This window comes from Suillus clintonianus (assembly GCF_016758775.1).
Source record: "Suillus clintonianus strain FC179 chromosome Unknown DEU56scaffold_174, whole genome shotgun sequence".
In the NCBI taxonomy this organism is placed as follows: domain Eukaryota; kingdom Fungi; phylum Basidiomycota; class Agaricomycetes; order Boletales; family Suillaceae; genus Suillus; species Suillus clintonianus.
In genome coordinates, this window is record NW_024539398.1 from 51,867 (window position 1) to 76,911 (window position 25,045).

A 25,045-nucleotide genomic window follows, 5' to 3' on the forward strand; every position below is an offset into this window, starting at 1 on the left:
TGAACCATTAATGGAGACTTTGCCGCCAAGGCGCCAACCCGATGTTTTAAATGCCGTTACAATGAAACCCTCGCACTTGGACGGCGCAAACTATATCAGAAAGAACGACTGTCTTCCGCATCTATAGAGGGTCTGGCTAGGCCCATGTCGCAGCGGTACCAAAATGAGAATGTTCGAGCGCTGGCCGCCGAGGTGATCAATCCTATGTCACACTACCACAGATCTATCGTCAGCACATTCTTAGAAATAAGAGGCGCCAAAACTTCAAAAGCCGCAGGAACGAAATCCACAACAACACCAATCCAAGGGGAGGGGTGGGGAGGAACGGTTGCCAGTAAGCACTACAATGTTAGCGAACTTCAGTTTCAAACATTCCGGATCAAGGTCATTGATGGGCTACCTTGCAGGTGAGATCCAATGGTGTGACGATTTAGGTAGCACCACGTACCTGGCAGCGAAGCATTTCGAAGTGGGTGGAAAACGTTGAGAACATGATTTTATTCACGATCCGGCGCTAGGTGACACACTGACACTGAGACCCTGCAGTGCAAGCGCTCATTTACTTGATGGACTGAAGGGCACATCTAACATGCGGCCTTCTCCTCAATGCTGCGCCAAGTTCACGCGTCTGCATCATGGTGTTATGATATCTCACCATTGGGAGCGGTTATGAAACTTCTACCGGCGTCCACGGATTCATTTGCCCATACCGCAGGGAAGGAGACGGGCAAGAAAATATCTTCTTTTCAGCGACTTCCCAGCTCCTATCTTCGCCTCAGACTTCTCTGAGTCCTACCCTAGTATAAAGGCGAGCTTGGTGCCGTTGGTTTCGGGGACGTTGGTTGCATTTGTCCGTGCCTTCTTCGCACTCGATGAGTGGAGAATGAATTGAGGAGCGGAATTTTCATCCGATGGCAACGACCTTTTGAGTGGGGTGGGTGTCTGTGTTGCGGCAACACGTGAAGGGGAAGGGAAGTGGTAGGGATTGGCTGGTGCAGACCTAGGATATGATTCAGGTGTAGACATTACTAGAAATTGAAGTGAACTAACCTGTTGGTTGATGCGAGCACTCTTCGTAAGTGGAGTGGTACAGCTGGCCATGATAAAACAGACCTCACTGCAGATTCAACGATAAATATTAATGTAATCTTGAGACGCACGCTGAAAGGCAATTTGCAATATAATCAGTCTCCGCTCTGCCGAACAATCCGGCAAGTTTTTTTCCATACCAAGTAAGGCAAGCAGACCATAATCAAGAAGAAACGACTCGGACTGTCTTCTATGGAAAGCCAGACCACCGTGCTCGAGTTTGATGGCTTCTTCTTCTCAGAACCTTCCTATTGAGGTAAGTGCTTCTATTGACCTCCGAACACCCCCATTGGAAAAATATATCGAACTGTGATCCCATCATTGCAAGAGTAAAGTTATGTGAATACAAGACATTGCAGAAATCCGACCACCATGTTACTAGCTACGCAGAGTCCTTAGTTTCAACTGTTTCATCTCGACTCGGATACTTCTCCAAACCAGCCCATTCACAGTAGTCGTTGCAGGTATGCTGCGCCTCAAACATTGTCACTACAACTTCTATGTTGCCGTCACCAAAAATATCCAGCCCTCCGCTAACAGAGCTGACCATCATACATTAGTGACAGCCGAAGTGGAAAGAACTTAAGAATATACATACGGGTCCGTCAATATTTGAGGGTCAGTCAGTAATCCAGTGCTTCCTGACAGAAATTGATTAATGTGAGCCTGGGCTTGTCATCAGTCAGATAGTAAGAACTAGTACATACCTTGGTAGTCAGAGATAAATGCTAAACCACCGGTCTTCACATATTGAACGTGTTGAGTGAACGAGAAGAATACTGCTAAATCATAGCCATAATCAAGTTCCTCGAGCAAAGGATTAGCATCCGTGTTATGGATGAACTTGATAAATGCATCGTCGCCGCCACTAATGAGTTCTTCCAGGAGATAACCTACACGAATAGGGCATGTCTTCGAGCCTGGCTTGGAAGCCACTGCTGGGCCTTGGACAAACGCCAATGCAAGGCCAGCCTCGACAAAGCGTACTCGGGGAATTGGGAATGGTGGAGGACAATAGGAGGCGAGGCGACAATCAATGAAATCGTAGGTGAGTTGCAAAAGAGAACTCGCCCAGTACAGCACATTTGCTTCTCTGAAGAGCTTAGGCAATTCGTCTGCCACAGGAAATCTACCGATCTTGAAAGGTCCAGTGGATACACCCTGTGGGTACACTGGGTGAAAGGGCCGTTTAGCCACAATCTCGTGACGGGCAGCTGAACCAAACCCAGAAACCGGAGGGGGAGTAAGTGTGAGCCATCCTGGGTGGGCCGTCTTGAACCCACCCATCCCAATCATGCCATCGTGCGATACATCGACTGTCAATTGGCCTACCCAGGATTCTGCGGCGTCCAGTGTAAACGAGCGGTAATCTTCGTTTCGTAAGATCTCTGTTAGAGGGCGTTTAGGAATAGGGTAGAAATGGATGGTCTCGTTCTGTTTTTCGAATACTACACAAGCCATTAGTCCACAACTCAGAGCAAGATATTAGCTACTCCTCTTACCTTTCTTTACATTGAGATTTGCTATGCCCCCAGATCTGAGGGCCGCTTTCAGGTTGTCACGGTCAGGTGAGCAGAGCACAACATCTGTGGGGGCAATCTTCTTGTGTGGAGGAGACGGAGGCAAAGCCCTACTACTGCTCTCTGTTCGCACATGAGTCCACTTAGATGTGGCTGGTACTGCCATGTGAGTCTGAGTTGCCAGCGTGGATTTCGTCTGGGGTGCGGATTGAGTTGCCAGCGTGGATTTCATCTGGGGTGCGGATTGTGAATATAAGCCTGAGTCGTCATTCCCGAAGCCCGTCAATGTCCGAGGTGCAGATTGCGAATACAAGCCTGAGTCATCATTCCCAAGGCCCGTCGGTGTAGTGGTGTGCTGCGCTGATTGAATGAGCACACGACTAGTAGTTGCCTAGAAAATTCGGTTAGTCGTGCTCCGGAGTAAGTGACCAGGCTAGATTTTACCTGGTATGCTGTGGATTGCAAAAATTCATCGTCCTCAACTGCAGCGCTTTGAACTACGAGGGTTCTACCACCCTAAAACAATGACAACAGTAAGTCTCAAGCAACGATGAGGAAAACATTAGTAGGCTTACATTCTCTGCAAGTTGTTCCGCCCAGTTTTCGTATTCTAGCCACCGTGCTTGAGGTGCAACTACCATTAACGCAAACTGTTTCGTCTTGAATACCATTGTCTTTGAATCTTTGCGACCTGCTTGCAAGCATTGCGAGAGGAAATATGGTTCTCCAGCTGGGTGCTTTGAGAGATCTACCCATTTCGCATCCCTGACAACAAACTCGTCATCGCGCCAATCAAACCCAGAGCAAAAGGCTGCGATCTTTGGCAGGATGGTATCGAGAGCGATCATTATAAGTCCAGGTGCATCAATACGAGCATCAATATCTTTCATGCCCTCGCAAATATTCTAGAATGCGTGTCATGCCAATGAATAACTAAATTGAATTTAAAACAATAAAACACCTACTCCAATAGTAACACCACGACTACCCTTCCGACGGGTGCTGCCCTCGTGTACAGCAGAAATCTCCAGAGAAATGGTCTATGCTGGTGGTGCAGGAAATGAGAGCTTGGCCGAGAGCTTGGCCCAGCGCTCGCGTTCTGATCCATAGCTAGCATGGTGCTTAGAATAACCAGAGGCCAGGTTGCCCATAGGACCAGCGGGTTGGGCCTGAAATGGGCGCTGCCACGTTGATGGAACATTGATATTGGGACCTGGCATAGGGATAGCCTGAGGGCGTGCAATGTGAGCCATGGCCACAACAGGTGGCGGGTTAATTGTTGCTAAATTATTGTCAGCACGTCAAATAACATAAGGTTTCCTTACTCACACTTTCTCTGCGCGGCGTTCACAGACTGCCGGATAATGTGTGGATCCGGCAATTCACGCTGGTCGTTCACAGACTGCCGGATAATGCGTGGATCCGGCAATTCACGCTGGTTGTACAGGTTCGGATCCCTGGGCCCTGCAAGACATCAGAATCATCAGTGTGAAATCTGTAGAAGTGGTAGTAGATAACTTACTCGTAGTAGGTCTCACTGTTGTAGCTAACTTCCCTTGATATCGTCTGTGACAAGAACCACAGACATAACGGCCTGGTCTCCCAGGGTCCATAGTGCCCACGTAAAAACAAGGGTCACCCCTGAAAATCTTGACACCGCAGGCAGGACGTTCACATAATCGATCATCCTTAGCGAATGCATCTTCAGTGTACTGAGATACCAATTCATACCCAGACATTGTGAAATTTCGAGAGGAGGTGGTGTGTGGTGTGTCGATGCTAAAGACTCATACTAACATCATCTCATTAAATACACAAACTTGTTTTGCAGAGTATTGTGGTAGGAACGTCAAGCTGCAACTCTGAGTTGACGCATATACTACATTTCTAAGATAGGGGGATGTTATCTCAACTGGTCGTTGACTTTTCTGGAAGACCGGCATCATGTTCAACTATTTGTTTGATCCGAGGCTACTAGCTGTGCGCACAGCTCTGAGCTAAAGGAGTTACTGATATCCGAATTACATATAGTGGAGTTGCAATATCCGAATTACATAGAGTGGAGTTGCATCTCTCACCGGGGCGTTTGTGTGGTTAGTAGAGTTGCATCCCTCACTGGGGTGTTTGTGTGGTGAGTTGTGACCTCCTTAACTCCAAGCTCAACGAAGTTGAACAGATGTAGAATGTCCACGTCTGTTGCTGGAGGGGAGATAGAGAATCCAGGAGAACCATGTTTATCCTCGGCTACTGACCATCAGAAGTGGCTGCGGCCACGTAAATTTCTGCTCTTCATCCTCGGTTGCCCTGGAACTGAAAGCTTTAAGTATTTTGTGTTTCACCTACTACTACTAGTAGCTGGTTGACCATGCCCAACCAATACAAACCAACTCGTGCGTATTTTATCACAGTTTCCAATTTTGTTGTTGAGAATCAATTCTACTAGCGCCTCTCGACGAGATTGCGCCCCATATACTTCGGTTATGGAAGGCGCGTCTGACAGACAAGCAGATCGTGGATGGCTTACAGAAACATATTGACACTGAACATTTTGGACTAGGGTAAGTACAACCACGCCCATCACTCTAAGTCAGGACACTTATGCATACTGGCTCAAGCCTTACAAAATTTGTGCAGATTCGTGTTGGAATGGGGCTTCAACGAACTCGCCAACAAGGGCATAGCATTGAATCCATTCGCGAAGCTATGCTTGAACTACGTCCGATATATCCCAATGCTGGGGCGCGGGACATAATCAGTCTACTGTTCCATGAAAAAGGCATGTGCGTAGCCAGGTATGTTTCTTCTGCCAGATCTTCAAATCATTTCCGACTCTGATATACATCCTCCGCAGGACTGTAGTACGAGCATACTTTGCTACTTACGAGCCCGAACTTGTCCGGGAACGGAAAGCACGACGTCTGAAAAGGAAACGTTTTTGGGCTGCGGGGGTCAATGATTTATTTGCTGTAGATCAGCATGATAAGTGGCTAAGATTCGGCCTTGGTCTTCATACTGGGATTGAACCTTTTTCGGGGCGCATTATGTGGATTCGTGTGTGGCATTCCAACAGGAACCCGCAGCTGATTCTCAGCTACTACTTGGATACAATTCAGAATCTTGGTCGTAAGTAGTTCTATGATTGCGATTGATACCTATCCTTGCTCACAATTCATGGTCTTTCTATTTAAGACATGCCTATGGTGACTCAAAGCGACCCTGGTACGGAGAACTATGGCATCGCAAATGCCCACACGATGCTACGGCAATGGCACGATCCCGCGCTCCAAGGCACACTCCAGCATCGTTGGATGCGGTCAAATAAGAACGTGATGCCTGAGATTACGTGGTCGCAGTTGCGCCGCCGCTTCACTCCCGGCTTTGAATCAATATTGGAACAGGGAGTTAATGAAGGTTGGTATGACAGCAACAATACTCTACAAGTGTGAGTTACTTTTCGCAATTCTACCTATATCTCAACAACTAATCATCACCACTTCAGAATGGTATTCCGTTGGGTTTTTGTTCCGTGGTTGCAACGCGAGCTCGATGCATACCAGGATCGCATTAACAACACATCAAAGCGGCGTGATCGCAATAAGGTGTGCCAATGTACTAGACCGCAAGCTCATTTCTGATTCTCACTGTCAGGTACTTCCGCACGGTGTTCCTAATCTCATCTATGAGTCGCCTGAAGATTTTGGGGCTCTGGACTTCAAAGTACGTCATACTAATGTGTCCTTCACTGAGTTTTAGACACATTTTTTGTAATTTTCAGATCACTGTAGAACAAGACGCTATTGATCGTGTTCGAGCACTGTATATCAAACCCGGCCACCCCGTCTTCGACCTTGTGCCTCCCAATCTGGGTGATTACATTCAGCTTTGCTATGAACGAATGGGCCATCCCATTGTCAACCGTGGCTCGGTGTGGCCTGTGTATCGTGATTTGCTCCATATGCTCCAGCATGGCGCCGACAATCCCACACTACTCGAAATCTCTGGTGACGACGACGAGGAATCAGAAGAATTGCCCCTTCTCGATAACTACCAAGACCTGCCATTTAACGAGGACGGTTACTACATGGGGGGCGTTGGTGGTGGCATCAGGAAAAAGGGAAAAAGTCTTAGCCATCTTACCTCACTTACAGAGACTTAATTCGACGTTAAGTTCACTAAGTTGTCAAAGCAAATCATTTCAACTTAATTTCTGCTTGGAGGATTGTTCACAAAGGAAACACAATAATAGTAAGTAATGAATGGCCAAAATTCAGCACGGAGGCTGCAGAAAAGCGTGTTCAAGTAATAAGTTTATTTATAAGTAATCAACACCATGCTGCGATGTAACTAAGTCAATAGGCGCTATGCGAAGTACTTCCTAAGCCGACAAAGTATATAATATGTAGTCCTAATGGTAGCATTATCCAGCCAATAAGAATAAGTCAGTATCAAGTCACCAGGCAATCTCAAATGCCTGATGGTCAATGTATTTATTTACATAGTAAGTGCGGAAAGCATCAAGGGTCTGTGTGTAAGAGAGATAAGTAGGTACAAATTCATGCCCAAATACAGGCATAAGGTGTGCCGCACGAAAAATGCAGTCAAGGTGAATGACGGAGGCAAATCGTGTCCCATCCTCGCGGGTTTCAGGCTCTACTACCCACATTCCTGTGTTCTCATCTGGTGAGTCGTGCACGTGTTTGAACCAATGCACAAATGCACAAGGGTAATGTACACCATTGTGTTTAAATGAAAAGAAAAGCCTTACTTGAGCGATATCGAAGCCACGCATACCCTCGACAGTGGGATCAGTACTAATGAAAACACAGTCATATCGACCAGGGCCGTTCCTCCAGGTATCCACAGCACGAATTCGCTCGTAGCGCATACCGCCGATGCCTGAGACATCACTGGGAGCGAAGAAGGTGGCAATGGCAGATGTATACAGAGTTATTTTTTCATGTAGTTCGGGAAGGGCACTGGACGAGCCAGCGCCAGACTCGGAGGCTTCTGAGTTGGAGTCAGAACAATGGAGCTGGTCATGTAAAAATCGCTGAATGTGAGTGGTGAGTTCCGGTTCACCAATTTGATCTGCGAGTAGGTCTGCGTAGATCCGTTTTGCTAAAAATTTGTTGTAAGTAAAAAGCACGCCAGGTAAATGTACTACTCCACTCACCAGATTTCTTCGCCAAGTCTACATGAGCTATCACCGTCGGTCCAGCAACAGCGTCACCCTCGAGCTCAGCATCTTGGTCTGCATCAGCCTCCAAGTTGGCATTCACGTGATTGTTGCGTCCGAGATGGGGAATGTCAATCGGCTCATCCTCGAGCCGGACTTGAATGGCTTCTGCATTGTGCACTGGAGCGTTTAGCCCTGTGTGTGATTTGTGTTAGTAATATTAGTGGTCAAATGCTAGTAGACGTACCGAGTTTATCAAGGATATATGATAGACATGTTCCTGTTAGCATCCCACGGCTAGCAAAGTCAACACGAGACGCCGCTAACTTATCTAGACGTTGATTTGTCAGTAACATCTGATTGAGGGCTTCGAACCGACTGGACCATCGCCACGGCTCCTTGACAGCCTTGATATGTTTAGATTCTGTGATGGAAGAACAGAGTCCGTTTGGTGCGCCAAACGATCGGATCATTTTGTGGTAGTGGATAAGCGAGTGTTGTCGAGGGAGGTTGAATCCATTAGGGCGAACACCGGATGTTTCAAATATTTCGCGGTGCCTGTGGAAACGCTCGAGTGCATCATCCAACGCATTGAGGCTGTTGGAGTCGATGATATTGCGCTGCGCGATGTACACAAAATCAATTAATGCTTGCAAAGTCAGCACCATCTCCGGAGGTACGTGGCCTTCAATCGCGGGTATATACACCTATAGTAGTAAGAATACACGTTAGTCAACACTACTCGTGATGATGGAACACCCGTTCATCGACTCGAACGTACCTTCATAAGTGCTTTGGAATCATCTCCCGTCCACTGTTTGAAGCCCCTTCCCTCCGGGAATCGTCGAAGGCCCGCAAATGAGGGAGCAAGAGCAATACTAGTTGTAGAGTGCGTCAATACCAGTCATTGCAACCCAGCATGTTGAAAATTGGACTTACCGGTGATCAATATCATCTAATATTATATTCGCCTCGTTTTCCGAGTACCGAGCCTTAATGTATTTGTGGACCCAGGTGACGATATGGTCCTTGAACGCACCCTTTATCAGCTGATGTAAAATGTCGGGGGAGAGGAGTTCGTGAATGTCGGCTCGCGGGAAATAGTTAGTGAATGGCTGTAGAACACATAGTATATTGTAATTTGTCAGCTCGCACAATGACTACAATAATGAAGGTACAAACCACGATGTCTCCTACAAGTCCATATTCGTCCCATAGCACACCTAACTCGAATTCCTCCACCAAGACTTCGGTATGGTTGCGGGAACGCCGACCATAGGTACCATTGTCAAGACCATCAGCCGGAGCAGTACATCTGGATGGATGTGTAGTAAGTAGACAGTACTAGCATAACATGAAGAAATACATACTTTGGGCACCAGTTTTGAACGATGCAAGCGAGCAATGCTTGCTCGGGATAATCGGCAATATATGGTCCAAGGCCATACACCGCACGTCGAAAATGACCATCGGGGGAGCGTACAACCTCGGGTGTTGTCATACCTGGTTTGAGGGATTCCAGCATCTTCGCCAGCGATGAGTGGAGAAGCTGACGGCGGAATTTTCGAAAGTGTGCGTCTTTGGCGGACTCCTTGTCAGCTAAATATATGCATCTAATTAGCGCCAGCAACAGACAACATCAAATTGAAACACGTACTTGTCGGGATGGCTAGGAAGCCCAGCAATACAACACCGTTGCGGTGTGCACGTCGCACGTTGTTGCGGATGTTGCCGATCGACATATAAACCGGCCAGTACTGGTTGTGTCCAGTAGCGACGGAGACAGTAGTCTTGTCGCTGCCAAGGATTATTGGAACGAACATAGATCCAATTGTATTGGGATCCTCGGCAATCAAATCCTGTGAATTGTGAGAGATGAGAAAATTGGAAAAAGGATGAAAAATGGCTTACGGCCTGCTTCCAACACCAATCACCGGACATAAAGTCCTGAAAGCGATGTGCTCCGTTGCTGGTATCATACTCCTGTAGCGGAGCGTAGTCGAATTCGCCTTCGAAGTCTGGGTTGGAGAGAATGTTGTGCACGAGGATCCGAGGATCTCGGAACCACACATCATACTCGGATGTCATCCATGTCGGAATGTCACCTTCAGGTAGAGCACCATTATATTCAGAGCTAAAACTCTGCCAGGCGACGTCACCTAGAGGCGTCGAATCAATGACGTTGTACATCTCAACGTGGTTTGTGAAGGGCGGTGTTTCGCCATGAGCCGCTAATGAGGCGGCCCACAGGTTGAATATAAAGTCAATATCGCCCCCCGACATCTGGTTGCGACGGTAGAGGAAGTCTGCGACTTCGAATTCGACTCGATTAGCATATGGTGTCCAGTTGTCTGGTCCACGATTTGATGGACGCGGAGGTGGCGGAGTATTCGGTGGTATGTCATCTCCGTGTTCGTCGCAAATTCTCCCTTCATATGGAGAAGAGTATACAGTGAGCACAAGTTTGGATGAGCGTCAAGTGAAATTAACACGCACCATTGATATTAGGATGATATGTTCTGGTAACACCAGGAACTTGAAGAGGAACACTACCATCTCGACTCGCCTGGCCAATGGAACCAGCACCACTTGAAGGGCGTTGATCTGAGCTGTTCATACCTGCCTCATTGGCAGCATCATCATGAAAGCCATACCCACGTCCATTTGACTCTGGCAAGTCAAACTCCATTTGATCGTCGCGACTCCCAGGTGCTTCAAGTTGTTCGTCACCTGCGCTAGTCTGAGTTGGGCTGCGTGAATGCATGCGTGCTGAGCTTGTTGCAGCATGTCCGGTGCCAGGTCGGGATGACTGGGAACGTCGTGAACTCGACTCGGAGGAGGAATGGTGTGATGACGGGACGTCGGGTTCTTCAGATGCCAGTGGATGCTGGGATTGCATATGAGTGGTGCGCCCTGACCTGTTGTAAAAACGGCGGATACAGCCCGTCACTAGGCATGGTAGCGTGGGTTGAGGGCGGCCAAGGTTGTGTATATTGTGCGCACGAAGGTTGCCATTGGCCCGCATCATAAGATAGTGCCGATGGTATTGTAGACTCGAATGGGGCCCATGAGTCTGGCGTTGGAGGTGTAACTTCAAGTTGACTTTATACAAGGCCTGGTAAATGTGCAGGAGAACATCATGCATGCGAGTACTTACAAGTAGCCAATGGTAACATGATCTGCCCAGGGTTGATGCAAGGTGCGCCCATGAATAACTTCCAGCCACACAACACGATGTGTTCAGGGTTGATGCAAGGCGCGCCCATGAATAACTTCCAGCCACCACCGAGAGCATGATGGAATGCGTTTGACATGCGAAGACGATCACCTATCTTGATGAGAGGAAGGCCAAGAGCATGACAGAATGCGTTTGACATGTGAAGGCCACAGACATGAGACTCCCCCCCCCCCCTCTCAAGTCTAAACACACACAAGGTGCACCTGATCCTTCCAATCTTCTGAAGCAGGGAGTTGCGGCACACATAGCATCTATAACACAGCAGTCAGCACACCGCAGTTACCAACCGGACATTAAACGGAAACCTCACCATTCAAGTTAAGCATATCACAATTGTCCACCTTGATGAGAGGAAGGCCAAGAGCATGACGGAATGCGTTTGACATGCGAAGGCCACAGAAGTGAGACTCCCCCCCCCTCAAGTCTAAACACACACAAGGTGCGCCTGATCCTTCCAATCTTCTGAGGCAGCGAGTCACGGCAAACATAGTAGCATCTATAATACAGCAGTCAGCGCACCACAGTTTACTAGGAGCTAGAGGAAACATTACTGGTACTAGGATGTTGGTCACCAATGAAGATTTGAATTGTTGGTATCGATGTTGATAGTCGGTGATTGTCGTCTCCTTCAAGCCCTGGCAAGTTCGGAAAGAATTCGACATCGATAAGTAGAAATATATGGTCGAAGGCGTGGAGATATGAAGGAATGGAACTCGGGCACTCAGGCCGAAGAGCGTGCTGTTGAGGCGTGGCAAATTAGCAAGTCAAATTACATTGAAGTCCCGATTCGAACATCTTACTTGTAAACGCGTCTTCTTGATAAAGCCTTTGCGTCCTGCAAGCTCGCCCCCATCTACTCCTGCTATGTCTACTCGACGTGTCACCTGTGCAAAAAATGCAACTCAGCATCCGGGTATCCCAGACATAACCCCGAAGAAGAAACGCCGTACTGCAGAAGAAGTAGCTGCTGAGCGTCAGTCTAAGTTAGATGCTAAAGAAGAGAAAGAACGCACCAAGAGAGCTAGCATCAAATGTGTTGCTAAATATGAGAAGAACCAGGCGGACCAGGATGTGGTGACCGATGCTACACCGCGGGCTGCGCTGCCCAAGCCAAAGCCAATCCCAAGCAAGAGGAAGGCTGTTGTGGCGCCTCCTGCTACCAAGAAGAAGGTTACGCCTCCTTCAGATGCCGAGATGAGTGATGCACGAGCTGCACCTTCGGTACCAAGGCCAAGGCCAAAGCCAATTCCTCGCAAGCAGAAGGTAATTGTACAGACTCCCGCTGCGGAGGACAACGGGTTTCTGTCGGATGCTGAGATGGATGATGCGGCTGCTGATAGCAGCGCCTTCAACCCCGATCCAACCCAACATTCAGGCACGGTGACCTCGGACATGTACTTCTCGTATGATTCTCGTTTTGATTGATGTCATGCACTGCAGACACCTGCTTGGGCCGATGATTCCGACGATGTGGAGGAACTCAAGGCTGCGCCAGATGACCATGATGATCCAAAGTCTCCGAACGACAACAACTTCATGGTACTAGACAACAACAACAACAACAACAACAACAACAACAACGGCCGTTATGGTCATTCTGAGGAGCCCAAACTTGTACGGCGCGCAAATGCTGGAAAATTAAAGCTCATGGACCAAGATAGCAAGACCCATCATGTCATTCAGCGAGCGATACTGGAAGCGAAGGTTCATATGACCTTCGTCAATGGCTATCCAGACATTACAAAGAAAAATTGATTCACGCGAGATGCACTCTTAACTGCAGCTCGCACCTGCGGCGTCACACCCATCTATGATCGCATCAAGACTAACAACTCGTATGCATCTGCACTTGCAACGCTGGTAAGTCATAACTTTGCAAGGGGTGCTCCTACAACATTATATGCAGGTTGATGCTCGAGTGCCGCTTTTTCGCACTGAATTGAAAGATGACGCTTGCGCACAAGTCACAGCATATTACCGTCTTCGTCCTGATTGTGTTGATACTACTAAGGCTTTGCTTGCGAACCATGTCTACCATTATGCGCAACATTTCGATGTAAGTTCTTATATTCTATTTGTATATGAATTTCTCAACATCACGCGCTCCGAGTACAGGACACAAATGACCCCATTCCACAGCCGACAAAACCTTACTCTGCAGACATCTTGCCTTATCTGATGAAGGGACGCTACTTCAATGGGTCGAAATCAGTTGGTGTGAAATTCGCGAACCATTTCAAGGAGATTGCGGGAAACAAGGCCCAGCGGCCTGAGGTAATGATTCCAATGGTTGCTTTGACCAGCACTTCAGTATATTTTATGTCCTTGATCTACTCTCAGTCTATGTATTAACAAGTGTGTACTAGGTGTATGCCGCGCTCTTGTGGAAGTCCAGCAAATCTCCCTCCAAGTTCAATTTTACTGGCAACCAGTTCAGTGAGGTCTACATTTTCCATGTCAACTTTCTCAACGAAATGGAGGAGAATGCGCCGAGCAAGTTCCACAAGCTGATGGCCGACATTTTCGAGGCTGTCCAGTAAGTTCATTATGCTCTGAATGTGCGATATTAACTAATTCATCTCAAAAGGAAACTCTGCTCTAATGGCGCCACTGCCATAGCATCACACAAAGATGCAATGGCTTTCCTCGACCTCGATGGCATGGACGACGATGATGACAAGTAGTTTTGGGTCTCTTAGTCATGGTCTCGCATTGATTTCCTATTCGTTTATTGGTATCGCTATAAATACGCTCATTTCTCGTTTATTGGTTGCTATAATTACGCACTACCTATGTTTGTGTGCCCTCATTTAATCAAACTCTAATTTGTTCCTGTAAACAGCTTGAATTCATATGTCAATGTTTGAACTGATAGTCAAGCATTCTTGGTTGTAAGTTTGCCTGAAGTTGACCATAATTATCACTAATTTAGCATGCATATAGAATCCCTCATGGGGCAGTAAAAAAGTCTCTCTAAACCACTAAGTTGTCTATTTTATTGAAATTATCATAAATTTGACATATTTAGTCTAAATTTGTAGTACTTAGTCTAAATTTGCAGCGGAGGTTTTTCCTGATGTACCGCCGTGTTCCGACATTCGGGAGAGGAACAATCCAGCACTTCCACAGGAACACATCTGCAATGAAATGTCTCGCAGCACGAGACTTTGAAGATCTATTGCAGGTGAGTAATCTTTGCGAACTTCTTTTAATACTTATTGATTTCAAATTTCATTTCAGTGCGCCATCCCAGTGTTTGAGGGTCTATTGTTAGATCTGGACAATGATCGTATAATCCTGGACCTCCTATTTGACCTCGCCACATGGCAAGCTTACGCCAAGCTCCATCTGCACACTGAGGACACGCTAGATGTTTTCGACTCAGCAACAGTCGTTCTCGGCAAGTCTGTGTGCAAGTTTCTACAGACAACATGTGAAACTTACATCACAACGGAGTTACCTCAAGAACACGCCGCTCGGGGGCGTCGGCTGGCTGCTTTGGCTGCTAAGCAGGGTGCATCAAAGGGAAGCACACTGCGCCCAAAGGTAAAAAAAATTGAATATCATTACTTATAAATTCCACACCCTTGGCGATTACCCTAACACAATCAGGATCAGGGGGACCACAGATAATTATACCACCCAGCCGGTGAGTTAATTAATTTCATCATTGATCATGTATTTAATTTTATTATAGGGTGAACTAGAACATCGACGTCTTAAAAGACGCTACCCACGCACATCTAAAATGAAAGCTACAATGACTGCAAGCATTGTGAATCAAGACGCGATTGAACGTCTATGTACAAAGGTCATCAATGCTCGCGCATAGTTTGCTGCCCAGCAGGGCAATAATTTATGTCGGCGGGTGCAGACATCACCATCAGAACATTACCACATCGCGAAATCTGCTCGTACGACTTACGATCTCTCGGCATGGTTAGGTGATCTCCATGATGATCCGGCAGTCAAGGTGTGTGTGTTTTTTTCGTGTGTATCTAATACAGTTGTATAGAATTTTCTTCCCCGCCTCAAAGACCACTTATACGCACGTGTTCAAGGTCTTGCATATGAAGGCGATGAGAACGACTTCACTGATGCTGAGCAGAACTCCATTCTGATCACGGTGTGGGAGAAATCGTAGAAGTCCGCTATAGTGATAGTGTACCGATCCTGCTGGGTGCAAGAATAGTAGTCGACCCAAGGGGATAGCTCTGAGAGCAGTTCCTCAAGTATGAGCGAGGGGAACAGTGAAGAAGGAAGTGATGCGCTGAAGACAGAACAGCTAGGTATGTGAGGAGATGCGATAATGCACGGAGATGCGAGGTATGTGGAGATGCGAGGTATGCAGATGCGGAGATACAAGGTATGCAGATGCGGAGATGCGAGGTATGCGGATGCGGAGAAACGAGTAAATGTCTAGAGGGTACCAGGTATGCGAACAGGTAGGGTACCAGGTATGCGAAACGGGTAGGGTACCAGGTATCAGAACAGGTAATCAGGTAGAGCAAACTAGGTACCAGGTATATGCGAAGACGTGCAGAAACCGCTTTGCAAAGGAACTCAACTAGGACTAGCAATAGTCAACTGTCAATGGCGATGCGAGCGTTCGCGCGGGATGAGAAGGCAAACAAGTGATTGCTCAAGCAAGGAATGACAAGGTAAGACTAAGCTAGTGACTCCGCAACACACAACCAGAGAGAGGGAATGTAGGAAAGTGCTGGATACGAGTCCGCAACGTAGTATATAACAGAGTCCGTAAGAAACCGGAACTGTATAAGCGAACACATATGTACGCGAAGTCGGAGGGAGATAATATGTAAGTAGCACTATGCGACCTCGTGCATGGGAACTGATATGTAACTGGCCCTGCGAACGGTTAGGAATGACTAACTAAGGATGAGAATGCACCAGTGAGGACGGATGGATGCAGACAGGACATGGACGGATAGTGCGTTGCAATGCAATGCAATGCAATGAGTGCGCGGATTCCGCAACGGCCTGTGGAAGGTATGCGTGACTTCGTCCAGTAAGGGGAAATGGTGCCGTACGGGGCTGCAGCCAGATCGTCTCCTACAACGGACAACAAATTATTCGAACATAGCATTGTTCGGATCAATTACACCACGTACGATCTCCGACGCGAGCAAGATTCCATTAACCCCCGCACTCGTGCTGACCTCATGGTGATGTCACACGAGGAAGATCAATCTCATCCTTACTGGTATGCCCGGCTGATCAAAATATTCCACGAAACCCCTGATTTAGTACGGTGCTGGCCGAAACAAATGGATTTTCTGTTCGTCCGATGGTTTAAGCGTGACACGAGTCCAGCTGGCTTCACTGCCAAGAGACTCCAGCGCCTCGAATTTTTCGAGGACGGACACCTGGACGCATATGGATTTCTTGATCCGAAGTGCATCATACGGGGCGTGCTGTGAGTGGAGGTCTTCTGGCTGTTACCTCTGCTTCGAGTATGGGTTTATCCAGTGTCGAGGACATTGTGAGGTCCGGGATCTTGCAGATGATTCACCATTAATTTTGACACGAAGGCGCCAGCTAACCGGGGCTCGTCAATGTCAGTACAAATGAATGAGGCAAGCTCTGATTACTGTGACATACCAAGCCCGTTATGGACTTTCCGGTTAAACTACTCCAAGTCGGAATGCTGCCATGGGTCACGAATTCTGCAAGAGAACACACAACCATTTGTTAGTATCCCCTGCATACGACACAATCCACGGATGCCTACTGACACTAGAAGAGCGGTTTGCGGTGGCAAGAAGCCAAAGAAAGGAAGCAGCCGAGAAGCAAGGGGAGGGCTACCAAACGAGGTCGAACTCGTGATCAGGTTGAAGGTGATGGTGACATTCAACGTTGAGACAGATAGAGTTTAAAAGTCCAGTTGCAAGACCGAAAAAAGACCGCAACCGGACCGAAACCGGACCGAAAAAGACCGGACCTCAGTTGCCAGTTGCCTCAGGTCCAGAAAAGTCCGGTTGCAGTTGCCTAACTTTTGCGAAAAATGAAAGACCGGTCCAAGACCGGTCTCAACCGGTCCATTGTGGGACCGGTTGCCTATATATGGGTAGTGCTCACTTAGGCGATTCTATCGGTGGTCTAATCTTCAAAATCGGTTGAGAGTTGGGAAAGTTACAAGCATTTTAAGAATGGCTCGTATAAATCTGTGGGGCGTGTTTTTACGCTTGTTGGCACTGAACCAGGGATTGATTTCCAAGCTTAAAAACCTTTACCAGTGTGTTCGTAGACATCAAAAATGGTATGGAACATCAAATTTAGATAACTCTTGATGATTTATCATGCTCCAAGACTAGCACAAAGATCAGACATGTTAGAACGGCAAGTCAAAATCACCGATTGGCTCATAACTTACCCAAACCTTGAGTGTTCGACAAGATACAAGTAGCTATAGTATTGCCTTGACTAGCAGCACATATTTCGTCAAGATACCTAACCCTTATAACAACTTTTATTTTTCAAAGACAAGCCTGATAACGATTTTTTGTCAAGCTTATATCTTGCTTATATCTTACCCTATTGACAAGATAAGACTAGCTATAGTATCGCCTTGACTAGCAGCACATATTCACATGCAGGGCGGAGTTTAGGAACCCTTTTTTATAATGCTCATATCTTGCTCAGATCTTAACCGTTTACTACAAAAATTAGACCGTTGGAATCGTGGGAAGGGGTACTACACTGCCACAGGACCGGTTGTGGTGGCAACCGGTCTAAAACCGGTTGCAGGACCGCAAAAGACCAAAAACATCGGTCTTTACGGGTCCAGTCCAGGTTCGCTGATATTGTGGGAATAAAAAGACTGGTCCTGGTCCGGTTGCCTCCAAATAAGGCAAAAGACCGGACTTAACCGGACTTTTAAACTCTAGAGACAGACCAGACCTTGATGTGGCGAATGGAGCACGGGGGGAGATCGTGGATGTGGTCTTGGACAATAGAGACAGCATACTGGGAGACAAGTGCCAGGGTGAAACTACAATTTCATCTAGCATATGTTCTTGTCAAGCTAGACCGCACAAAGGCAGCCAAACTCGAAATACTGGGGCAAGATGTGTTACCGATAACGCCAATGCAGAAAACACTGGACCGGCCAGACCTGCAGTCCTATGACAGCGTATATCCACTGTGGTAGTCTAGTGTGTTGTGCATGTGTACATGTTGCTCTTGTCTATGTGGACCCCGAACCCTAACCTGACCTCTGGCACTCTGTCCCGTGACTCTGCTCTATGCCTCTGCCTCCTAGTGATGCGGAGGTTCGGTTCTGAACCGCGGTTTGAACCGGACTTTTCATGAACCGGACCACGGTCCAGTTCAACGTTCAGCGTATAGGCTGAACTGAACCGATGGTCCGGTTCAGCGTTCGGCATTCCTTGGACGCATTGAATGCGTCCGAACGTGTTCGAACCTTTTTGAACGCTGATACCTAGTGACAAATAGAAAATATAGTTTGTTGATTTCACTTTCTTGTCATGTGACTTATTTACAAGCCGTTTTGTCCAAGTCGTTTATTCCAGGTTGACACCAACAACCCCACCGTTCAAACGCCTCGTCTTTATCAAGATGTTTTCTCTAACACACGAAATGCAGGCAAAATGCCAGGTCACACAATTTATATGTGACCCGCGTTCTGTCAGCGTCTCGTGTCAGCATACGTTCGTCGATACACCATGCCCAAAGCTCTTTCATGTATTTGAATCAACACTCACAGGCAGGGAATATGAGCAATGTAGGAGGTAAGTCAACTTCCTTTATCATCAAGCATCAGGAAAAAGGGAATTTTTCTTAACAACACTTATGGTGACTTGAAGGTGATTCTAAGTAAGATTCAGTAGAATTCTGCTAAGTACGTCATTGCTTAAAACAAGTAGGGTCTTCCGATGAATATGACTTATTGTTACACTTATCAGCGCTTGACATAAGTACACAGTTAAGCAATGACATCAAGTGTGACTCATCATGTCAGATTCTCTCAAAGACACATTGTAAGCTAAATCAAAATAAGCAGACCAGAAGTAGAGGGATTCAGCTCTAAGCAGCCACATAGGTCCAAGTATATATTTATATTTTGTCTTTAAGGCTCCCAAGGTTACAAAATCAACGGTAAGTGTAGAATTCAGACAATAAAGCGGTGAGAATCATGTGTATTCATACCATGCAAAAAACATCCAAGCATATCTTTCAAGTTAAGACTCCCAAGTTCTACACAGTTGATAGGTAAGTGAACAATTCAAGCACTCACAAAACTGTTCAAGTCGGATGTATACCATTAAGATCGTGATCAAGACAAAGCGGTCAGGAAAAGCATCAATTCAAGTGGTGACTAAGACAAAATGTGAATGAAGACGGCCAAGCGAAGGAAATAAGCGTGATCATAAGAACTGCCAGAGTTGAATCAGGTCAGTAAGTGAATACAGCGCTGGCAAGCAAACCACCGGCAGAATGACAAGAACAAATGTTACTACTCCACGTCAGAGCCATCCGAGTCTTCGGACCCAGACTCGGACTCCGAGATGTCCACGAGCTGGGCGCGTTCGTCGAAGTCTTCATCATCCACAGCGTCATCGACGGCTCTATCATTGCCAGAATGATGGCTCTTCTTGGAAAATTCCTTCGCAGAAGTGATGATGGCTTGGAACTTCTCCTCTCGGAGGCTTTTCACGATCGACTTCACATATGAGCGCGTGGAAGAACCCCAGGTGACGTCATTGAAGCCCGTTTGGCGATTGGAGACTTTGCCGGTTGAGTGATTGAGCGTCTTCGGCAAGGGTATAGATTTGCCCTTGGCAGCGAGAACCATTTCGATGGTTATGGTACGAGTAGTGATAAGCGTCAATGCTCGTTCAACCTAGTAGTAGCAATGAGTGATCAGCGAGGTAGTAGTCCATGTATCTTGCGAGCACCGTTGATAGCAGTGAAGTGGGCGCCAAATGTTTGCACCACGAAGGCACCTTGATAAAGGCCGCGGAACTTCTGTATTGCATGTTAGTACTAGTGGCACAGCGACAATAACAGAGGCAATGAATAGAGATAGTGAGAAGCACGTACATATTTATCATCACCGTTTGCCTTCTTGTACAAGAAGCGAAGCTTGTCCAGCGTGTAAGTAGCGAATTCGACACGATTATCATCGGAGTGCTTGAGTGTGTCCTGGGACTCGAGGTATGCGATGACGATTGCAATGGCTGCTGAGCCGATGAAGCTTCGATAGGAGTCAGCAACACGCTGGACAGTCTATAGTACCAGGTTGAAGTTAGTATTGCCATTGAAACATATGAACAGACTTACTATGAGATACATGGTGCTCGTGCTTGTGACTGTGCATGAGATGTTGGGGAAAATTGCGTCCCAGATCACCTGCAATTTCTGGCAGGCCAACTTGGGGGGAACTTCCCAGGGGTTAGCCAGAGTTGCAACGTATTGCATGTAAGTAGAAACAAAGACACGGCGCCAAAGCTTTTGTTCAACACCATCCGGGAGATCGTTGTTGCCAGGTTTCTTCGTGCACTCGGCTTGACTGAGCTGGGGGCTTGCCAGGCGAATCCTTGACGAGAGCCTGTACAATATGATGCGGTTATATTATAAGGTCAACAACTGACTTTAATGTTAAAAAAATAAGAAGACACTTACCGAACTTGAAACTCGTTTTTTCCCTTTGGGAGGGCTAGCAACTGCGGCCTCTCGTTCGAGACCCTGGGTCTCATCTTCATCTGAGAGTCCTCCGAGTCCATCATGGAGTTGCAGAGTATCTTGCTCTTTCGGTTCCTGCGTGATGGGGATAGCGTGAGAAATCAACACGTTTTCTGTCAACACCGAATTGGTGGATGAGCGAGTGCTGGCATTGGTCAGGGGGGGAAGGCGGCGTGAACTTGTGCTATTTTTGAATATGCTGGGCTGGCTGGTGGTGGCCTTAGTGGGCTTTGCATTTTTCGGGATGCTTGCTGCCCAATCGTTAATGCCAGTGGAAAAGTCCTTGCCATTGGGAGTCGAGTCACTGAGGAAAAAGTAATATAGAGTTGTTTCGTCGAGAGTGAGCTCAAGCATGATAAAGGGTAAGAAGAAAAGGGCTTACCTTTTCGAACTCGGCGGAATCCGTTTCTCATCAGAACGTGCTTGACGGCTAACGCTGATCTTCTTATCATCTGCCAGATCTGCCTTCCCCTTCCCCTCCTTCTCCTTCTTCTGCTTCTCCTTCCCTTTGCCCTTCTTATCAACACGACCTGGAGCCCCAGCCATAGGAGTAGCACCGCGGTCATATTCACTCAAGATGGGCATGGTCCACTGAGGTGGCTGCCTTCCCGGAGGGTGACTGGTGATAGGTTCGTCCGAGTCGTTGTTCAAGCGAGCAGCCGGAACTGACTGTGCTGATTTTTTACTGGTGGCCTTCTTAGATGCCTTCGTTGAAGGCCGATCAACGACCATAGCATCGTCATCCTGCTGAACAGATGCTGGCTGTTTGCTGGGAGCTTTCTTCGGCGTTGCGTCGACAACAAGGATGTCCGAGTCGTCTGAGTCGTTCGAGTCATCGGAATTGAGGCTGATTGTGCTGTGAGGTGCGGTTTTCTTCCTATCTGCAGCCTTACTCTTCCCTGACATATGAGTTTGCTGGACCGCTTTGATAGCATCTCGTACAGAACTCTTCGTCACCTTCCCTGCCTTCTTCCCGCTAACTTTCGTCTTTTTCCTGGGCGGCGACGACGGCATTGCACTATCAGACCCATCTGCGTCTATGTCCGAGGTCACCGTGCCTGAATGTTGGGTTGGATCGGGGTTGAAGGCGCTGCTATCAGCAGCCGCATCATCCATCTCAGCATCCGACAGAAACCCGTTGTCCTCCGCAGCGGGAGTCTGTACAATTACCTTCTGCTTGCGAGGAATTGGCTTTGGCCTTGGCCTTGGTACCGAAGGTGCAGCTCGTGCATCACTCATCTCGGCATCTGAAGGAGGCGTAACCTTCTTCTTGGTAGCAGGAGGCGCCACAACAGCCTTCCTCTTGCTTGGGATTGGCTTTGGCTTGGGCAGCGCAGCCCGCGGTGTAGCATCGGTCACCACATCCTGGTCCGCCTGGTTCTTCTCATATTTAGCAACACGTTTGATGCTAGCTCTCTTGGTGCGTTCTTTCTCTTCTTTAGCATCTAACTTAGACTGACGCTCAGCAGCTACTTCTTCTGCAGTACGGCGTTTCTTCTTCGGGGTTATGTCTGGGATACCCGGATGCTGAGTTGCATTTTTTGCACGGGTGACACGTCGAGTAGACATAGCAGGAGTAGATGGGGGCGAGCTTGCAGGACGCAAAGGCTTTATCAAGAAGACGCGTTTACAAGTAAGATGTTCGAATCGGGACTTCAATGTAATTTGACTTGCTAATTTGCCACGCCTCAACAGCACGCTCTTCGGCCTGAGTGCCCGAGTTCCATTCCTTCATATCTCCACGCCTTCGACCATATATTTCTACTTATCGATGTCGAATTCTTTCCGAACTTGCCAGGGCTTGAAGGAGACGACAATCACCGACTATCAACATCGATACCAACAATTCAAATCTTCATTGGTGACCAACATCCTAGTACCAGTAATGTTTCCTCTAGCTCCTAGTAAACTGTGGTGCGCTGACTGCTGTATTATAGATGCTACTATGTTTGCCGTGACTCGCTGCCTCAGAAGATTGGAAGGATCAGGCGCACCTTGTGTGTGTTTAGACTTGAGGGGGGGGGGAGTCTCACTTCTGTGGCCTTCGCATGTCAAACGCATTCCGTCATGCTCTTGGCCTTCCTCTCATCAAGGTGGACGATTGTGATATGCTTAACTTGAATGGTGAGGTTTCCGTTTAATGTCCGGTTGGTAACTGCGGTGTGCTGACTGCTGTGTTATAGATGCTATGTGTGCCGCAACTCCCTGCTTCAGAAGATTGGAAGGATCAGGCGCACCTTGTGTGTGTTTAGACTTGAGAGGGGGGGGGGAGTCTCATGTCTGTGGCCTTCACATGTCAAACGCATTCCGTCATGCTCTTGGCCTTCCTCTCATCAAGATAGGTGATCGTCTTCGCATGTCAAACGCATTCCATCATGCTCTCGGTGGTGGCTGGAAGTTATTCATGGGCGCGCCTTGCATCAACCCTGAACACATCGTGTTGTGTGGCTGGAAGTTATTCATGGGCGCACCTTGCATCAACCCTGGGCAGATCATGTTACCATTGGCTACTTGTAAGTACTCGCATGCATGATGTTCTCCTGCGCATTTACCAGGCCTTGTATAAAGTCAACTCGAAGTTACACCTCCGACGCCAGACTCATGGGCCCCATTCGAGTCTACAATACCATCGGCACTATCTTATGATGCGGGCCAATGGCAACCTTCGTGCGCACAATATACACAACCTTGGCCGCCCTCAACCCACGCTACCATGCCTAGTGACGGGCTGTATCCGCCGTTTTTACAACAGGTCAGGGCGCACCACTCATATGCAATCCCAGCATCCACTGGCATCTGAAGAACCCGACGTCCCGTCATCACACCATTCCTCCTCCGAGTCGAGTTCACGATGTTCCCAGTCATCCCGACCTGGCACCGGACATGCTGCAACAAGCTCAGCACACATGCATTCACGCAGCCCAACTCAGACTAGCGCAGGTGATGAACAACTTGAAGCACCTGGGAGTCGCGACGATCAAATGGAGTTTGACTTGCCAGAGTCAAATGGACGTGGGTATGGCTTTCATGATGATGCTGCCAATGAGGCAGGTATGAACAGCTCAGATCAACGCCCTTCAAGTGGTGCTGGTTCCATTGGCCAGGCGAGTCGAGATGGTAGTGTTCCTCTTCAAGTTCCTGGTGTTACCAGAACATATCATCCTAATATCAATGGTGCGTGTTAATTTCACTTGACGCTCATCCAAACTTGTGCTCACTGTATACTCTTCTCCATATGAAGGGAGAATTTGCGACGAACACGGAGATGACATACCACCGAATACTCCGCCACCTCCGCGTCCATCAAATCGTGGACCAGACAACTGGACACCATATGCTAATCGAGTCGAATTCGAAGTCGCAGACTTCCTCTACCGTCGCAACCAGATGTCGGGGGGCGATATTGACTTTATATTCAACCTGTGGGCCGCCTCATTAGCGGCTCATGGCGAAACACCGCCCTTCACAAACCACGTTGAGATGTACAACGTCATTGATTCGACGCCTCTAGGTGACGTCGCCTGGCAGAGTTTTAGCTCTGAATATAATGGTGCTCTACCTGAAGGTGACATTCCGACATGGATGACATCCGAGTATGATGTGTGGCTTCCGAGATCCTCGGATCCTCGTGCACAACATTCTCTCCAACCCAGACTTCGAAGGCGAATTCGACTACGCTCCGCTACAGGAGTATGATACCAGCAACGGAGCACATCGCTTTCAGGACTTTATGTCCGGTGATTGGTGTTGGAAGCAGGCCGTAAGCCATTTTTCATCCTTTTTCCAATTTTCTCATCTCTCACAATTCACAGGATTTGATTGCCGAGGATCCCAATACAATTGGATCTATGTTCGTTCCAATAATCCTTGGCAGCGACAAGACTACTGTCTCCGTCGCTACTGGACACAACCAGTACTGGCCGGTTTATATGTCGATCGGCAACATCCGCAACAACGTGCGACGTGCACACCGCAACGGTGTTGTATTGCTGGGCTTCCTAGCCATCCCGACAAGTACGTGTTTCAATTTGATGTTGTCTGTTGCTGGCGCTAATTAGATGCATATATTTAGCTGACAAGGAGTCCGCCAAAGACGCACACTTTCGAAAATTCCGCCGTCAGCTTCTCCACTCATCGCTGGCGAAGATGCTGGAATCCCTCAAACCAGGTATGACAACACCCGAGGTTGTACGCTCCCCCGATGGTCATTTTCGACGTGCGGTGTATGGCCTTGGACCATATATTGCCGATTATCCCGAGCAAGCATTGCTCGCTTGCATCGTTCAAAACTGGTGC

The 25,045-nt window shown here is 47.8% G+C and overlaps 6 protein-coding genes across 6 annotated transcripts; 3 read left to right on the plus strand and 3 right to left on the minus strand.

The window, feature by feature from the left end:
* Nucleotides 1-1,471: 1,471 nt before the first annotated feature.
* Nucleotides 1,472-3,457, minus strand: DEU56DRAFT_919630 (uncharacterized protein; the record flags this gene model as incomplete). Its single annotated transcript, XM_041358298.1, has 6 exons — nt 1,472-1,631; nt 1,688-1,730; nt 1,797-2,537; nt 2,592-3,000; nt 3,054-3,125; nt 3,185-3,457. 6 exons carry the CDS (start codon nt 3,455-3,457, stop codon nt 1,472-1,474), a joined length of 1,698 nt encoding a protein of 565 aa, XP_041201394.1.
* A 1,517-nt stretch (nt 3,458-4,974) lies between these two features.
* DEU56DRAFT_749025 (uncharacterized protein) lies at nt 4,975-6,765 on the plus strand (the record flags this gene model as incomplete). Its single annotated transcript, XM_041349399.1, has 8 exons — nt 4,975-4,999; nt 5,053-5,167; nt 5,225-5,401; nt 5,461-5,732; nt 5,799-6,051; nt 6,109-6,208; nt 6,258-6,326; nt 6,385-6,765. 8 exons carry the CDS (start codon nt 4,975-4,977, stop codon nt 6,763-6,765), a joined length of 1,392 nt encoding a protein of 463 aa, XP_041201395.1.
* A 294-nt stretch (nt 6,766-7,059) lies between these two features.
* DEU56DRAFT_874325 (uncharacterized protein) lies at nt 7,060-10,810 on the minus strand (the record flags this gene model as incomplete). The annotated part of the gene is made up of 11 exons (XM_041355940.1): nt 7,060-7,727; nt 7,783-7,980; nt 8,033-8,492; nt 8,567-8,663; nt 8,725-8,900; nt 8,968-9,100; nt 9,156-9,384; nt 9,443-9,691; nt 9,720-10,214; nt 10,282-10,304; nt 10,440-10,810. 11 exons carry the CDS (start codon nt 10,808-10,810, stop codon nt 7,060-7,062), a joined length of 3,099 nt encoding a protein of 1,032 aa, XP_041201396.1.
* Nucleotides 10,811-11,887: 1,077 nt separating this feature from the next.
* Nucleotides 11,888-13,707, plus strand: DEU56DRAFT_919634 (uncharacterized protein; the record flags this gene model as incomplete). Its single annotated transcript, XM_041358299.1, has 8 exons — nt 11,888-12,403; nt 12,464-12,637; nt 12,685-12,742; nt 12,807-12,883; nt 12,930-13,079; nt 13,139-13,333; nt 13,390-13,559; nt 13,611-13,707. 8 exons carry the CDS (start codon nt 11,888-11,890, stop codon nt 13,705-13,707), a joined length of 1,437 nt encoding a protein of 478 aa, XP_041201397.1.
* A 5,813-nt stretch (nt 13,708-19,520) lies between these two features.
* Nucleotides 19,521-22,318, minus strand: DEU56DRAFT_761879 (uncharacterized protein; the record flags this gene model as incomplete). Its single annotated transcript, XM_041350599.1, has 5 exons — nt 19,521-19,907; nt 20,108-20,293; nt 20,348-20,581; nt 20,690-21,053; nt 21,132-22,318. The coding sequence occupies 5 exons, from the start codon at nt 22,316-22,318 to the stop codon at nt 19,521-19,523; spliced, it is 2,358 nt and encodes a 785-aa protein (XP_041201398.1).
* Nucleotides 22,319-23,042: 724 nt separating this feature from the next.
* Nucleotides 23,043-25,030, plus strand: DEU56DRAFT_919637 (uncharacterized protein; the record flags this gene model as incomplete). Its single annotated transcript, XM_041358300.1, has 7 exons — nt 23,043-23,262; nt 23,329-23,501; nt 23,533-23,923; nt 23,991-24,314; nt 24,364-24,509; nt 24,562-24,763; nt 24,822-25,030. Coding segments are annotated over 7 exons (1,665 nt in total), but the record flags the coding sequence as incomplete, so codon positions are not given.
* Nucleotides 25,031-25,045: the final 15 nt, after the last annotated feature.